Source organism: Rutilus rutilus (assembly GCF_951802725.1).
Source record: "Rutilus rutilus genome assembly, chromosome: 22".
NCBI lineage: Eukaryota > Metazoa > Chordata > Actinopteri > Cypriniformes > Leuciscidae > Rutilus > Rutilus rutilus.
The window spans coordinates 28,142,994-28,159,750 of record NC_140227.1 but is presented as its reverse complement, the minus strand read 5'-3'; the positions used below and the strand labels follow the sequence as shown (position 1 = coordinate 28,159,750).

Genomic DNA, 16,757 nt, shown 5'->3' with positions numbered 1-16,757 from the left:
TCAGTTATTATTTTGATGAGTTTTTTCCCTGTGTGCATCAATGAATTGTTTAGGCTACACTAAGACCATGAGTGTGTATTAAAGGGATAGTTCACCCAAAAATTAAAATTCTGTCATCATTTATTCACCCTCACGTCGTTCCAAACCCGCAAGACTTTCGTTCATCTTCGGAACACAAATGAAGAACTTTTTGATTAAATATGTGAGCTAAAGCGATCGTGTCTCTTCAATAAATTTGGACTTAACCGCTCACTTCATATGGATTAGTTTTATGATTTCTTTATGAACTTTTCAAAGTGGTAGTTGCGTAGCTGTCAATGGAGGGACAGAAATCTCTCAGGTTTCATCTAAAAGATCTTCATTTGTGTTCCGAAGATGAACGAAGTTCTCACGGGTTTGGAACGACATGAGAGTGAGGCTAAATCATGACAGAATTTTCATTTTTGGTGAACTAACCCTTTAAGATTTTGCGCAGGTTTGGGAATTCTGGACACTTTCATTTTCATATGAAAAAGAAAGCAAAATAACTCAGCTCGCGCAATTTTGAGCATGTAGGCCTACCTTTAAAAGCCCTCAGCGAAGATGCACCGATATATTCACAAGGGGATTGACTTTATGCAACATTACTGTGGTTGAACCCACAGTGAACGACTAAAAGCGTGTGGTCGCAGTTATGAAGTGAGCTTAAACTCTCTGGAGTCAGCAACTGACTTCCTCCCGATGAGCCTCACGGCTGCATCTGGTTCTCCGGCTCTGAGACACGCAAAGCTCTTACTCGTGATTTAGATACCGCTTCCTCCACAGGTTTGGCAGTGAGTCCCTATCTATAGTAGTTACTCACCAACCACTGCCTCAGATTTCAAAGTACAGCTTTCCTGCTCTCTGGCAAACCTATCTCAGCACTGCTGACTCGATGCTGTTTTCATATTTCCAGATTTTTATCAAACTTCCCCTTGAGGAAGAAAACCGTTATTGAAATCTAAAGCTGTATAAGCTTAAAATTAGCTATTGTATTTTTCGAGGGAGGCAAACACAAAACGGGGGATTTGAAACTATACCACACAGCCTACTGCAACACAACAGCGCTTAGATAAAGAACTATGCAAATGTGTTGAACAATCATAGGATTAAACATGGCTTTGCTGCACATATGACTACGACTTTATAACTGCAACTGTGTTGTAATTGTTTTAAACATTGCTGTTTTTATTTTATGTATTTTGTATAGTCTACTCTAGTTGTTTAGAATCTTGAAAAGCAATATGGTGAGGAATATTGTATTAAATAATTTGTTTATGCACAAAGGACCAACAAGTTTCAAACTTCTCAGCAAGTTGTCTTTGGAACTTATTATTTTACAAAAGGTAACTGCGAGGCTTTATCTCACAATTCTGACTTTTTTGATGTTTTTTTTTTTTGTCGTACTTCATATCTTACAAAAAGACAGAAGTGTGAGATAAAGGTGTCAGTTACCTTTTTTTATTTTTTACTCAGTGGCGGAAACAAGCTGCTTTTCTATAGTATAATCTTACTCTAATAAATCACCTGCTGTGTACTTTTAACAGCTGGCTGTTAACCCATTTAATCCCACACGTAACATTTGTGACCAAAATGAACTTTTTGAGTTTGAAAGGTCAGGAATTGCAGTTTGTAGGCTATCATTGGGCTGTGCGAGTAAAATGCACTTACAATACTGTGCTCACTTCGACATTTGAACATAAACACTAAGCGTATCTAAAGTAGCCTACTACAAAAAGCAACAACAAAAAAAGTACAAGTACAATAAAAATTCTTCATTTTTAAAAAGGTGTATAAAATGCCACAAGTAACATCTTACATAGACAATTCTAACCATTAAAAGTCCAGTCCAGAGACGAACTGAAGTACTGCCCTCTAGTGGTTACATGGTAAACTGCAGACAGGAGTCAAATAGGAGTTTGCACTTTTTTTAAAAGCAACAAATATTACTTCCAACTATTAAAATGGATGTATTTTTAAATAATATAAGCAACATAGAACCATGTCCATGAGCAGTCCTGCTTGAGTGCAGAAAAACACAACAGTTCAAAGGTCTGGGGTCAGATGTTAAAAAAAAAATTAAACTGAAAAACAGTGATGTTTGTGTTACAAAACTTTTCTATTTAAAATAAATGCTGTTGTTTTTAACTTTATTCATCAAATGTGACACTGAAGACTGGAGTAATGATGCTGAAAAATCAGCTTTGCCATCACAGTAAAAAAAAAAAAAAAAAAAAAAAAATCAATACAGCCTTGGTGAGCATAAGAGACTTTAAAAAATATATAATTCTTACCAACCCCAAACTTTTGAAAGGAATCATTTTCAACCTGATGAACATATGCTAATGGTCAAAAGAGCATATTATGAGAATTTTGGTAGACCAAACCTCAATATTATAAATATATTTTAATTTCAACTCTTAGCCCACGCTTCATAAAAAAGTAGTCTGCAATAGAGAAAAGAAAAGGTTTATTTTGGGAAAATTAGAAAAACAAATATTTCCACAATTTTAAGCATGGGTCAACAATCCAAATATTGACAAATGAAAACAAAGTAAAACCAACAATCTAACAGCAAACAAGTGATATCCAGATGAACTCCTAACAGACGATCAAATGGCCACACTCTGCAGCAATGTGATGTTGTCTCCTTTCAACATAACCCGTCCTATTGGAGAGAGAAAAATACTTCTTTCAAATCGTATCTTTTTTTTTTTACTTCAAGCAAACTTTATTTCTCTGAAAAGCACAACTCGCCACCGTCGCAAAATTCACACTTACCCAGGGGCTTCCTGTTCTTGGTCTTCATGTGAACCTCCTCTGCATCATCCAAAACCAAGTTCATGTACTCATCGAATCCCTTGAAACATAAAAGAAAACATCTAAGAGTTCTTTTATTTACATAGACCATACCTGCGAGATATAGTTTCACAAGTTCGTCTGTAACAGATTAAAATGAGCTGAGTGGAGAGAACGAAGGTGTGTTAAAAGGGATAGTTCGCCTTCATGTCGTTCCAAACCCGTAAGACTTTCGTTCATCTTCGGAACACAAATAAAGATCTTTTTGATGAAATCTGAGAGCTTTCTGTCCCTCCATTGACACCTGGATAGAGCGGTTTAGTCCAAACTTTCTGAAGAGACTCGATTGTCTTATATGATGAACAGATTTAAAGGACAAGTTCGGTATTTTACACTTAAAGCCCTGTTTACAGATCGTTTCTGATGAAATAGAACGGTTAAGATAAAAATTGACACATGCTGCTGTCCCGAGAATTTTAGGTTTATTTCGCTTTCCCCCCCACCTACAGAATGGCTGCATAGGTGCACTCGAACATATCCTTCCTAAAACGCATTAAACTTTCGTTTACAAAGAGATGAAACTCACCGAGTGGTCAGGGGTGTTCACTGATATGCTCACACAAAAATCGCTGCAAAAGATGCTTTCCAACAGGTTTTATCGTAGTTTTTGTCCAACTCCATTGACTGGTATTGGACGAGCTGTGTGAGGTACGGTATTACTCCGCCGCTTCTTCTTCTGCTTCTTCTGTGTATTCAATGAAATGCCAGTGGTTTGCTTGCAATTGGCAAAGGTGCATTATCGCCACCAACTGGGCTGGAGTGTCTTTTATTCAAGCTCTCAACGGAAGAATCTACGGGTGTGAGACGTTTGGAAAAATAGATCCACAGTTTTACAACGAATGGTAAAACACCTGTTGGAAAGCATCTTTTGCAGCGATTTTTGTGTGAGCATATCAGTGAACACCCCTGACCACTCGGTGAGTTTCATCTCTTTGTAAACGAAAGTTTAATGCGTTTTAGGCAAGATATGTTCGAGTGCACCTATGCACCATTCTAGAGGTTTTGGGGAAAGCGAAATAAACCTAAAATTCTCGGGCCAGCAGCATGTGTCCAAATTTTAATCTTAACCGTTCTATTTCATCAGAAACGATCTGAAAACAGGGCTTTAAGTGTAAAATACCGAACTTGTCCTTTAATTTAGGCTTTTATTCACATATAAACATTCATCAACTCACAATAATAACGATAAAGCCTAGTTGATGATGGGACCCATTCGCAGCTCATCTGAGGCGGAGTTTATCACTAAACGAGGAACTACCTCTACAATCTGGTACTGGCACACACATATATATTTTCTCTCGCCCGTCTCACCGAACACTGCCTGAGCGCTTGAGGGTTCGCTCTCCGTCAAGCGAGCCATAAAGCGCACTATTACAGTTCATCTCAACGAATGCACAGTGTATTTGACGCACAGTAAACACTAGTGTGAGGCGCCCGGCTCGCCGTCGCTTTGCTGTGTTTCTCACACACTCGAAGAGAGAGCGAGAGAGTCTTACTTACCGAGCAGAATTGACGTGCTACATGTACACGATATTATTTGATGTATTTTCCTCTAAAACTAATAGTTCATGTGGAATTATTCAGCCTTTGAGCAAGAAGAAGCTAATGCTCAAATGCAGACGTGATTAATATTCATGAACCCAGCAGCTCATCAATCCTTAGTGCGGTTTATATTGTTATTAGCATTAGAATTCGTAGTTGTAGTATTTTCTCATCAGTATTATTGTTCGTTTTTTTTACATTTCAAACTTGTAATTGATTTGAATTATTATTGTGTGATGTTCTTCAGGACATTATCTGCACTTTTACAGAAGAAACGTATGAAACTTTTAAATTTCTGCAAGGGCTGGTGTTTGGATTTTTGCTACATAATAATAGGAGCCTATTTGATGATGGGTACGTTATACTTTAAATTAGATCAATGTTTGTGTTTCTGAGGCTCTCAAGAATGTATGCAGCCTTCACTTGTAGCCAAAAACTTTTTGAAGTGCTTCAAAACTCTCAGATTACATTGAAAAGATCTTCATTTGTGTAGGGTGAGTAAGCCATGGTAATGACAGAATTTTCATTTTTGGGGGCGAACTGTCCCTTTAAAAGTAAATTTGAGACGTGTTGTTTTTACTCACAATGATGCAACCCTCTATCCGCATGTTGACCTGTTCGTAGAGCCATACCTGGATTCGAGAACGCTGCAGGGAAAGGGAAAACCTATTAGTAACTCATTTACATTTGGTCTTCCTGGAGTATCATGTGGTAAAATGTCTTCCATATGGAAGCTTGTTTATGCCACACAACAAAAAAATTAATTTGCGATTTTTTTATCTCGCAATTCAGAATTGCAAAGGAAAAAAAACTCACAATTACCTTTATTATTTTATAATTATGTGGCGTAAACAAGTTTCTGTATTGAAAGACACTATATTATATTTTACTACATATAAAGGTATTTTAAAGATTTTGAAGTGTCAAAAGGTCATTCGGTAAAACCGAAATAGTAAATATTTAAATGGAATAATATTGCTTTTAATAACTAAAGGAACTACAATAATACAAATATAAAGCAGATAAGGCTCTTTTTTTTTTACATTTCCCCTTTTCTCCTTTCCCTGTGCAATGTTTTACTTGAATATGTTGGAGTGTTTAGAGTAGTCCAATAAATGATTACATTTATGAGATCAGTGATAATTTTATTTAATATTTCTTCTGTGATACACACTATAGACTCTCTCAACATCAATGTCAAATCAGTTTTTAACTTTCAAATCAGTGGTTAAACCGGATGACTTTTTTGGTGACAAATCTTTTCCATCTTGTAAAAAAAAAAAAAAAAAAAAAAACAGTGTTAATTGATTGTACAAACCACAAAATCTTATTGTTAACACCTAGGTAAACTAAAAAATGGTTTCAAATATAGTTATATCTCCATTCTATTTTTTTACACTTTTAAAAACCTTATTCGTCAATGACCCATATATATATATATATATATATATATATATATATATATATATATATATATATATATATATATATATATATATATATATATATTGAGAGAGGGAGAGAGAGATTTTAAAAGTACATAGGGAAAGGTAAAATTAAATTTGAACTTACATTCTGTAGATACCTGAAAATGAGGTTCTGATGGTGCCATTAAGGAAATAACTAAATATTAACGTACTAACATTATACTGTCATCCAAAATATGAATCTAATAATTTTATAAGCATTCATTCATTCATTTGTAGCCGATCAACACAGGACCAACACAAAACTAATGCAAACATCTCATATATTGATCAAATATTCTGCATTCTTAAAGCCAGATATAGTTATATAATACTTAATTCAATATAAAATTATCAATATTATTAAATAAAAATATATCAATACAAAGGAAAGAAGCCGATGCAGTTGTGCGGTCTGAAAGAAAGGATACAATGGGCTGCACCATAACCTTCTGAACCTTCTGTCCTTGTCCTCTGTACGCCATTCTTCCCAATAATATTCAGATATAATTAGAAAAGGTAATCAATGTACAATTAATGTAATGTTTTTTGGCGCGGCAACGAAAATCTCACGTTGGTTGCTGGTGTTTCAATGGCGGCGCACTTCCGGAAACGGAATGACGCATACAAAATGAGTCGTTGATTATATGTAACGCTGCTCGTGGCCGGGAGAGACATTACAGACAGGTGGGTTCAAATCTATCATTCAAATACATTACAATAATAATGATTTAAAAAACACATACACACAAATATAACCGGTTGTGCAATAATAAACGATTTTCACCATTTTAAATCCGCTTTTGCTTTCAATGCTTCATTTTAAATGTCTCTACGTTGCGACATATACATTTTTACATGAACTAAAGTACAACTATTTCATGTAACATCGTAATATATCAATACTCTGTTGATACTGCTTGAAATGTAATGTTAACAGTTAAAAATATATATATACATTTTGACGTATGCATTTTGTGTCGTTTTCAGGACGTAGTATACAGAGTTATGTGACGTTTTACACGTATTTCCGCTCGGTCACTGTGTCAATTGTTGTTGTTTTAAAAGGCGCTCAGTGGTGAATGGTGAGTTTTGCATCGAGCCACCCGTGACTTTTCTATTTAAGACCATTTTCCTATTTATATTTAGAGTACATATTTATAGTGAAAGAATTCTTGTTATAGTGAAATTAAAGGTGATTTCCTTATAAGTTATATCAGCTAAGGTTTTGTAACGGTATCTGTAGCCTGGCTAACAATTAGCCTAGCTTAGATTGTTGTAAACATTGACATTTATATTTTTAAAACTCCCTATACATTTGCTAAGGTAAAAAAAGGTCACAAAGCTTTAAATTAGTAATTATATATATTGTTTTTATTCTTTTGTTTTTGTTTAAGTAACTCAAGTATACATAACGTTACATGAATGAATGAAAAATATATTAAAAGCATTAAAAATATATTCCAATATCACTAGAGGTCATGGATTGTATGTATACATGTATTATGTATTCATGAACTGTATAAATCATTTTAAAAAAAAACATTGCTTTACACAGATGATTTATCCATATATTTAGCAGTTGCTCTGTTTGAATATTTTTCAGAAAATAAACTGGATAATTGTGTGCTTTTTTCCCCCTGATAATTATTGTTGCATATGGTCAGTATTATTAGGCTTCATATATTATTATTATTATTATTAACTTCATATAATTTTGGTTCATGAAACTGTTCTGTGTTCAGAACTGAATAGGTACAGGATGCTACGTCTGCGGTGCAAAGCCAAAAACGGGACCCATCTGATGCAGGGCCTTACACACCAATCTTGCGTTCAGGAGCTTAAAGATAAGATTGAGGAGCTAACAGGAATACCATGTGATGTACAGAAGATCATGGTAGGCTATCCACCGTCCAGTCTGGATCTACGCGATGGGGAAGCCCACCTCAAAGACTACCCTATCAAATCAGGTTTGACTCGTCCTTGTTTATAAATCCCATCATGCACATTTGTTCATGCTGAGTTTCCAGTGTTGGTCATTGATATGTTTACTGTTCCAGGAGACACGTTGATTGTAGAGGAGGAGAAGAACAAACCCAAACCCCAAGTGCAAGCCGCTGTGACCAAAGGGCCCAGTTTTGACCTGGCTCCTGTTCTAGAGCGCCGCGTCGTCCCTGCCGACAACTCTTGTCTGTTTACCAGTGTGCACTTCGTAATGGAAGGGGGTGTGTACGACCCAGCCTGTGCGCCGGAAATGCGTGGGCTCATCGCACAAATAGTAGCCAGTGACCCCACTGCGTACTCGGAGGCGGTATTGGGCAAGACTAACGAGGACTATTGTGCCTGGATCCGTCGAGATGACACGTGGGGAGGCGCCATTGAGGTTTCAATCCTCTCTAAGTTCTTCCAGTGTGAGATTTGCGTCGTCGACACTCAGACTGTGCGCGTCGACCGCTTCGGCGAGGATGTGGGTTACACCAAACGAGTGCTGCTTATTTACGATGGTATTCATTATGACCCGCTCCAAAAGGTGATGCCCAGTTCAGATGTTCCCGCACAGACTGTGTTCTCCACCACCGACGACATCATTTTGGCCCAGGCGCTGGAGCTCGCGGACGAGGCGCGGAGGAAACGTCAGTTCACGGACGTCAACCGCTTCGCTCTGCGCTGCATGGTGTGCCAGACTGGCCTGGTGGGGCAGAAAGAAGCAAGGGAGCATGCGAAGGAGACCGGGCACACCAACTTTGGGGAGGTGTGACGCTGTCTTCGCTCCATCCTTGAAATCACCCCCACCTTGGCCGCGTCACTGCCACGCCACCTGACATGGTACCCGCTCTTTCACTGCTGCCTGTTCCAGCTTGGTTCAGTCCTCTACCTCACATTGTCTAAGCGGCTTCAAGAGACTTTTATGTGACGAGTTTTGATCCTGAGAATTCAGTATTCTTTCAACTTTGGTTTACTCTTGAGGTTGAAGTGTTAAATTGTGCTCGTGCTTTTGAGTCTGTTGCCTGATATGATGACAAAGCGTCTCTTCAAACCAAATTTTACAGGGATTCTCCACTGATTAAACTGATTTACAATGATTATAATACTAGTATTAGTGTGAATCTCGCGAAACACATCCAGGTCATATTTCTTTTTATTGTGTATATATATATATATATATACACACACACAAATATATCTTATGACACCATTCACAAAAAAAATTGCATTGGGATTTAATTTTTATGACAGCTAGGTACATTAACCCCACTAAATTCTAATTTGATATTATTTATATTTTAAATTATTTATATATCATAGTATTGATTGTACTGCTTTGCTGATTACATTTATTTTATTACAGTAATTTTTAAATGTACACTTAAAATGATTGTATTACGTTTAATGGGAAAATGTCATGAAAATAATGCAATCATTTTTTTTAATGGTCAGAAAAAACGTTTTCTTTATGGTAAATATAACTAAACATAACTACTTCTTTTAATTTTGGTGTCAAATGTGACCTAGACATGTTTTCGTGAGATTCACCCATGACCTCATGTTAACGCTTTTCTGTTGTCTGCAGCTCAAAGATGTCCTGAAGAGATGTGTGAGTAACAACCGTTTGACAATGCTAGCTAAACTCTTAGTAGTATCTAACAACTAATGAAACTTTTAATGGGTTATTATTGTATAAGGCATAATAATTGTTCCTTTTTTAACTAATGAATCCAGACATAAAGTGCTTCTGGATAGTATTTCAAAACTATGGAACACAGCTAAAGATATGCCTTTCATGATGATTTAAACATGGCATTACTGTATTTATATTATCTGTCTTTTTAAGGTCATACGCACAGCTTCTGAACAATCGATGGCACTACATTAAGTCTTATGTTCACTGGCTCCATTGTACCTGTTACTTGAAATAGTCACAGATCAACTGTGTTCCTGAATCCTCAGTATGGTTTTACACATTTTGAGTAAGCTAGTTAGCTGGAAAGAGTGGATTTTACTGAACTATTTTGTGAATCTGTAGATTTTGGGCACTTGTGTAATTTCTTGAAATGACCACACAAGATAGTTTTATGCAAATGTGTTTATTCTCTCTCAAGTGACTTGACATATTGTTTGAATTGAGTGATTGTAGTGACTTTCGTTTTGCATTTTAAGTTGAGAAATATTGAACTTTTTCCCTCTCGCAGGGATGATATCAGAGGTTTAGAAACACGTTTAGTGTAGCAAAGCATCTTAATATTAGAGAGTGTTGATGAACTTTAGAGAGAAGACATCTTGTAAGGCCTGATGACGATGTACCTTCTCAGTATTTTTCAGTCAGGTACTACTCACACTGTTGTTTACTTGTTTGCAGCCTTTTTTTTGAAGAAGAAATGGTGCCATTGTAAGGCCAAAGGACTTTTTTATTTTGCAGTGGTTTTTCTAAATGGCCGTGATCAGTGTTTTACCTACTCTAAGGTAACTTTGAGTGAGAAACTGCATGTCCAACACTCATTGCTACAAAATCACTGGTTATACTGGGTTAATGATAAATAAACTTGAATTGATCTATATAAATATTGTGTGGTTGTCAGCTGTATGTTTTTTGTGCCTAAATCTTAATTAATTAGTGGTGTTTACTAAGGAAAGTCTCACTAATAGGCTACAATTGCCCAACACTGATTTGTACAAACCTAACCGTAATTTTTTTATTTTGCCAAGCAATTCATAATTCCTATTGAAACAGGAAACCCAATGTTGACCTCATAAGGTCTTGAATGGCCTCACAACCACCTAGTAACATGTAAATTAAACAGTCGCATCGCCTTGTTAACCAACCATTGTGGTCAGCCAACCTACTGCATTATGGCGCCAAGTTTTATACCACTCGATATTCTTTAGAAATGTAAAAATCTGGTTTGCATATGCCTTTTAACATTCCTTAAACTAGTATTTTATATAACTAGAAATGATTAGAGAGCTCTACAAATTGTTACTAGTAAGAATTGAATTGTAGAGCTCTTTAATTTAATTCTTACTAGTAAAAATGCAATTACGACGAGAACATTTTAGGCTAAAACGGCTTGCCATACACTCTTAACTATAGGTGACCGTGATCCTGTATCTCATTAGTTAGGTAGTAATTATTCCTTACTGAGTAAATGGTGAGTCATTTAATACATTTTAGTCACTACTGGAATAAGTATTAGTATCTAATAACTAGTTATGATTGGACCAGGAGCATAAAAATAGATAAAGAAATAAATGTTAAAACCTCTCAATAGTCTGTATATAGATGGTGTGAAAACATAATGACTCTCAGTCAGTGAAACAGGATCAAATCAGTTCCAGTTGACGGGGATTAAATTAATGTTATTTTAAGAAACCCCTAATAACGCGATTAACTAGGATTTGCAGGTGATCCTCTCGACACTTTCAGTCATCATGTGTTTGTCATTACAGACGTGTGCAGAAGTCGTATGTAAATAAGTGTGTATTGACGCATCTTTTTTTTCCCCCGCCGTATGTAAAGATTTTGATTTTGAAACGAACGTTCGTTGTATTGTCTATGCTCAACGTCCTGTTCTCTAATTGGCTGCTGCAGGAGAAAACGAAAATGATTGGTCGAATATTTCCCTATGTACAGTTCTGACGTACGTACAGTACCTGACACTGACACTGTAGAAGCACGTGAACCTGCTGAGCTGCTATCTAACTCGTTTCTGCACTAAAGGTAAGCTTTTATTAAGCAGTGTTTCAGGCTTCATATATTTATTTCTGTGTATGAGTAGCCTATTCTTAAGATTTTAATTAAAGGGGTTGGCAAATAAGGAATTTTAAGCAGAGAAGAATATAAATTAATTTTGCAATTGTAAAATAATGTACTGAAATGTATTCGTTAAAATAGAATTTAATTTCAAGTTGTTCAGCAATATTGATTATTTACTTAAAGGGATAGTTCACACAAAAAATGTAATTCTGTCATCATTTACTCACACTCAAGCTGTTTCAAACCTGTGTGAATTTCTTTCTTCTGCTGAACACAAAATATATTTTGAAGAATGTCGGTAACCAGACAGTTGATGGAACCCATAGTAGGTTAAAGCAAATTCTATGGAAGTCAATGGGGTCCATCAACTGTTTGGTTACCGACATTCTTCAAAATATCTTCTTTTGTGTTCAGTTGAAGACAGAAACTCATACAGGTTTAGGAACAGCATAAGGGTGAGTAAATGATGATAGAATTTACATTTTTTTGTATAATGTCTTACCCAAGTGTTTTTTTTCTTTTCTTACCCAAGTGTTAAAACACTGTGAATTTATTTCTTGTGTAGTCTCTTACAGTGAGACTTTCACACACCCTTAGACCAGATAACATTGTGTGCTGTATCGTGTAATACAGGTCATATACCCTGTATGCATAATAAAGTCATGAAATTTATTAGTGTTATGATCATAGATATGAATTTTCTAGAGCTACATAAAAGACATTATGGTGTGTCAAAGTGCATATTTGTGTTACAATTACAAAAAGAACCGAGCATCCGATTAACAACCACATTAGAAAAAGGTTAGTGGGTTTATTATGTCGGTAAAAATGGACCTTGCTTTTACAGCCATTGAGATATGGTTCACTGATTACAGTTAAATTATTACAGCTCTTAAATATAATGTTAATTTGTGGGATCTGAAAACAAGTATGTCCTACAATACTGATGATAGCTTTATTCTTCATCTAACTGCAACTGCCTCTTTCTTCTATCCACAAAGAAAACCTGTTTGCTTTTCATTTTGCATGATATCACACAATATATGATATATTCATATCATAAAAAAAATGCTTTATCATCCACGTCATATTCACATTTACAACAGTTTTACGTAACAACTAATAAAGTAAAGTGTATCGACATAGTTCTTTCTGATCTTTTTTTATAAGCTGGAATAAATGAAACCATTTCTACTAAATGTTAAAGAATTAAACATGATGAGATGAATTTCTTTTTTATCTTTATCTTTAAACAAACCGATGATTCATTGTCTTCCATTCATGCCGGACTTGATCCAACTAAAGAAGCTCAGTGTATCGTCTGCTATAATCTCATTCAACATCATCTGATCATTTAATATACTGTACACAGAAATAATTGCTGCTGGCTCTTTTAAATTCATGACCTTTTTGGTATATGAGTGTTTTTAATTGATTGTTCTACAATTGCTCTACCAAACTTTTCCAAAGGATGCATATCCAGACACTAAATTAGCATTTTTTTAAATTCTATTTTTAGGTGCAATGCAGTTTCATCAACACTTTTAAAGAACTTTTCATAATTTGCAATGCCAATACGTGACATGTCGCAAGATGGCAATGTCCTTGACGCAGTGGGCGAGATTGACAGTAATGGCAGCTGTGACAGCGTGGTCAGCTTCAACTCATGCTTTGTAAGACATACTTTTATTTTATTAATTTGAAGACATACTGTATATATAGTTATAAGATACATTGTCTTGATGCGTATATATCTAGAAGTTGTGGATGAAACATTGCTAAAGTGATAGTTGACCCAAAAATGAAAATGTACTGGGGAACACAAAAGAATATATTTTTTACAAACTGGGGAGGTTTTTTCTGTCCATGCAATGAAAGTCAAAGGGGTTCAATGTTATGTTGGACACCAATGACTTTCATTGTTTAGACAAAAACAGTCACATCCCCTCACAGATGAAATACAGGTTTGGGATGGCATGACAGTGAATAAATGAACATTTCCATTTTGGGTGAACTATCCTTTTACTCATCACATATTAAACTCATCACACATATTATGACCTTTCATGTGAGCAATTTTTGTTTCAGAGTGATGAAAGTCTGGAGTATCTCTCTGCTGAGGAGAAGGCTTGTCTCATGTACCTAGAGGAGACCATTCAGTCACTGGATACGGAGGATGACAGCGGCCTGTCCAATGACGAGTGTGAGCAGCTGCCAGCTCGAGGAAACGTGGCTAACAAAACGGCCCACCTCTCTGCGTCAATAGGACTCAACAAGGTCCCTAGTCAAGGTGCATTATACAGTAGCTCTTTTAGCATTTCTAACTCCTAACTATTTCTGATAATACACTAAAATACATTTCTTGATTGTAGATGTGCCCAAAAGCCAATATGAAGGTCCATTGTCATCTAGCAGCTTGGTGCAAAATGAAATTCTGAATTTGATGGTCCCTACTCCATTTGTCCTTGCGAGCCATAACTCGCAAATTCAAACCAGACCTGGATTAGCTGCATCCCAGAAAAAGACGGCACCTAAAGTGGCTTCTGGAAGTGCCCAGCTCCATCAAGAAGCTCCACGAGTTCCCTCAGAGGTCAGTGTGGCTGTGATACCACCTCCGTATAAAATCAAAGGCAGCAAAGATACAGCGGAAGAACCCCAGAATAATGAGCAGCCAGAGAATGTGGCACGTAGAGGACCCCTTTCGTATGAGGCTCTGGTGAAGCTGCGCAAGAGTGCATCGATGCGGAAAACTAATGGAACTGAAGCCAAAACCGATGGACAGCAGGTTTCTACAAATAACTATCTAGTGGGAGACACCTCTGGATCCCAAACTCTTACCCAGAACTCACAGGCTGTGACAAGTAGAGGCTCCAAGCCCACTCCTCCAGCTGTGGCCCCTAAACCTAAAATGAAAACCACACACAAAGTCCCAATGAACCAGGAAGAAGCCTCCAACACTAAGACTGACTCAACCATGCCTTGCTCAAGGGTATTGACAGTAGATAAATTAATGAACCCAGAGAAAGTAAGAGTGGAGGCTCTTAGCAAGTTAGGTCTCCTCAAGGAGGACACACAGAACCCAGTCTGTCAACAACTAAAGCATTCCCAATCCCCAGCAAACTTGGAGCAAAACCAGACCACAAGTGAACGTCTTGATCCAAGTAACCCTGCAAGATCTGGAGGACGAATAAACCAGCCAATACAAAGTTGCAATCCTCTCCACCAGAAGTCCGTGAGCGATCTTGCCACAGCTTCTTCACCTCCGCAACATGCTGATATGACTTCAACTGGGAAATCTGCCACACTAAAACTCCCTGGGATGGGACTGTCAGGTTCTAACATCACAGTCATAAATCAGGTTTCTAAGGATCAAAAGAACCACCTTAAAGACACTCAAATAGATGCTAATGAATCGACACCCAGAAAAGATTCGTTGCACGTATCATCATCTCATTCCAAAAGCCTAAACGTGCCGGTTCCCAGCATCGGAAGGGATCGGAGAGAGGCATTACGAAAGCTTGGATTACTGAAAAAATGAGATTAGTAGTCTGTATGCTCTCCGGTTTTTAAAGACAGCATGAAATGGTCATGAAACAGAAGTTGTGATTGTCTTTTCTTGTCTATTGTGAGTGAAACGGCTTCTCAAACAAGAAAAAATGTTGGGTGGGACTTGATTTTGTCTATTGGGAATTGATTGCATCATTGTGGTTTGCTATTGCAGCGATCTCATGTTTGACAGGTGCTTTTAAAACATTGTTTGAACATCCCGACCAAAATAGCAGCATCAGCTCAACCGATGTCGCGAGTTTCGGCATTTGATGGAAAAACGGTCCTTATTTTTGCAATTCCGTTTGGTGGCACTATTGGCACAGAAATTGCACTGTTCACTTTTTTTTTGCACTTTTCACTTTTAGCATTAATTTTAGTTGATTATTTACTGAATCTAAATAATGACGAAAGGTGCGGTCACGTTAGCGAAATTTCATTGAGATCTCGTGGGCAAAAAAGGTCCGTTGTCTTTTGTCAATAGTTTTCAATGTATGTTTATTTTCCCAGGTGAACTTAAGTATATTTAATTTCGAACTGACTGTAAGTAGATAAGCCTTAAATTACTCTTTGATCTTGCTATTGAAAGCATGCTTTCAGAAAATCTGTCTGTATGAATAAGCCTGTTTTACAAATAAAATGCAGTATGTCTCCTGCACCAGAGACTCTTGAACACGAGGAACCCTGTCTCCCAAAGATCAGCTATCAGTCAAACTCCTCATTTTACACGCCGGCCAGTGAGATCTGACACAGCACTTCGGTGGATTAGTGCATTAACGGACTGGTGTTCATGTTACCTGGCCTCTCAGATTCATCTGTCATTAAAGTTCTTTATCTCGGAATGTGACCTAGTTCATGACTTACACCGAGAATGGTTCCTTCTGTTTGTATTGACTCAGTTAACAGTTGCCCTTTCACGGGTGCTTGTCTAATCGAATACACACCATAATGCACACGGAAAGCAGCAATAAATTATGACAATGTTTAACCACTGAACACATGAGAATAAAGCAATAATTTCAGCATAAAATGTCTCACTTGGTTTCAGTGTCTGGTTGCTGTGCTCTATGATCAGATAGCAGATATTATGCCTAAACTATATCCATATCCAAACAATGTGCTTTGCATAACCAACCATTTTAACCTTTCCAGGTGATATGCTTGGAGTTGATAGCAAAACCATGGTGAAAAATATAACTAGTTCAATACTAGTGCAAATAGATCAATAAAAATACATGGAAAATACAGTTAGGTTTAGGAGTAGGTTCAGGGTTAGAACCTAGTTATTGTAATTAATTACTATAATATGTACATGGGGAACAGGACTGTAAAATAAAGTACAACCCTACTGTTAAATACATTGTTTTGTACATTGTGAACTCTGTGAGTAGGCTGTTGAAAAACCTATTAGTGTATTAAATGGTCCTCCGCTTGGCTTCAGTCTGATTGATAGTGCTTTTCACTGAGTGGTTTAATTACAGTGATTACTGTCTGCTGGGCACAGGTCACTATCACTACTGTGTTTTAATCAAGGTTGCATCTACTTAAGGTCAGATCGAATGATTAATTTACAT

At 36.8% G+C, this 16,757-nt stretch overlaps 3 protein-coding genes across 6 annotated transcripts; 2 read left to right on the top strand and 1 right to left on the bottom strand.

The window, feature by feature from the left end:
- Positions 1–2,471: 2,471 nt before the first annotated feature.
- snrpe (small nuclear ribonucleoprotein polypeptide E) lies at positions 2,472–6,921 on the bottom strand. The gene is made up of 5 exons (XM_084394778.1): positions 6,317–6,921; positions 5,992–6,018; positions 5,004–5,066; positions 2,800–2,878; positions 2,472–2,686 (listed from the first exon to the last, which is right to left on the bottom strand). Exons 1-5 carry the CDS (start codon positions 6,368–6,370, stop codon positions 2,631–2,633), a joined length of 279 nt encoding a protein of 92 aa, XP_084250904.1. The 5' UTR covers positions 6,371–6,921; the 3' UTR covers positions 2,472–2,630.
- On the top strand, positions 6,865–10,445 carry yod1 (YOD1 deubiquitinase). 4 transcript variants are annotated; one of them, XM_084394775.1, is made up of 4 exons: positions 6,876–6,970; positions 7,492–7,547; positions 7,631–7,855; positions 7,946–10,445. In XM_084394775.1, the coding sequence occupies exons 3-4, from the start codon at positions 7,648–7,650 to the stop codon at positions 8,641–8,643; spliced, it is 906 nt and encodes a 301-aa protein (XP_084250901.1). In that variant the 5' UTR covers positions 6,876–6,970; positions 7,492–7,547; positions 7,631–7,647; the 3' UTR covers positions 8,644–10,445. The 4 variants fall into 4 exon arrangements, with proteins under 4 accessions (XP_084250902.1, XP_084250901.1, XP_084250900.1 ...); XM_084394774.1 differs by having other exon boundaries at positions 6,943–6,970; positions 7,641–7,855; XM_084394776.1 differs by lacking the exon at positions 7,492–7,547 and having other exon boundaries at positions 6,865–6,970.
- An 854-nt stretch (positions 10,446–11,299) lies between these two features.
- On the top strand, positions 11,300–16,536 carry LOC311282178 (uncharacterized protein). Its single transcript, XM_084395814.1, has 4 exons — positions 11,300–11,601; positions 13,157–13,310; positions 13,726–13,927; positions 14,010–16,536. Exons 2-4 carry the CDS (start codon positions 13,206–13,208, stop codon positions 15,173–15,175), a joined length of 1,473 nt encoding a protein of 490 aa, XP_084251940.1. The 5' UTR covers positions 11,300–11,601; positions 13,157–13,205; the 3' UTR covers positions 15,176–16,536.
- The last annotated feature ends 221 nt before the right edge of the window (positions 16,537–16,757 follow it).

Bases quoted from the DNA above. Each gene is read 5' to 3' on its own strand.
- yod1 (XM_084394774.1), top strand. The intron at 7,548-7,640 runs GTCAGTATTATT...AGAACTGAATAG, and splicing joins GATAATTATTGTTGCATATG to GTACAGGATGCTACGTCTGC. The intron at 7,856-7,945 runs GTTTGACTCGTC...TTACTGTTCCAG, and splicing joins AGACTACCCTATCAAATCAG to GAGACACGTTGATTGTAGAG.
- snrpe (XM_084394778.1), bottom strand. From the start codon at position 6,370: ATGGCGTACAGAGGACAAGGACAGAAGGTTCAGAAGGTTATGGTGCAG. The intron at 5,067-5,991 runs GTAAGTTCAAAT...CTTTCCCTGCAG, and splicing joins TTTTCAGGTATCTACAGAAT to CGTTCTCGAATCCAGGTATG. The intron at 2,687-2,799 runs GTAAGTGTGAAT...TCTCTCCAATAG, and splicing joins CAAGAACAGGAAGCCCCTGG to GACGGGTTATGTTGAAAGGA.
- LOC311282178 (XM_084395814.1), top strand. From the start codon at position 13,206: ATGCCAATACGTGACATGTCGCAAGATGGCAATGTCCTTGACGCAGTG. The intron at 13,311-13,725 runs GTAAGACATACT...TTTTTGTTTCAG, and splicing joins TCAGCTTCAACTCATGCTTT to AGTGATGAAAGTCTGGAGTA. The intron at 13,928-14,009 runs GTGCATTATACA...TCTTGATTGTAG, and splicing joins CAACAAGGTCCCTAGTCAAG to ATGTGCCCAAAAGCCAATAT.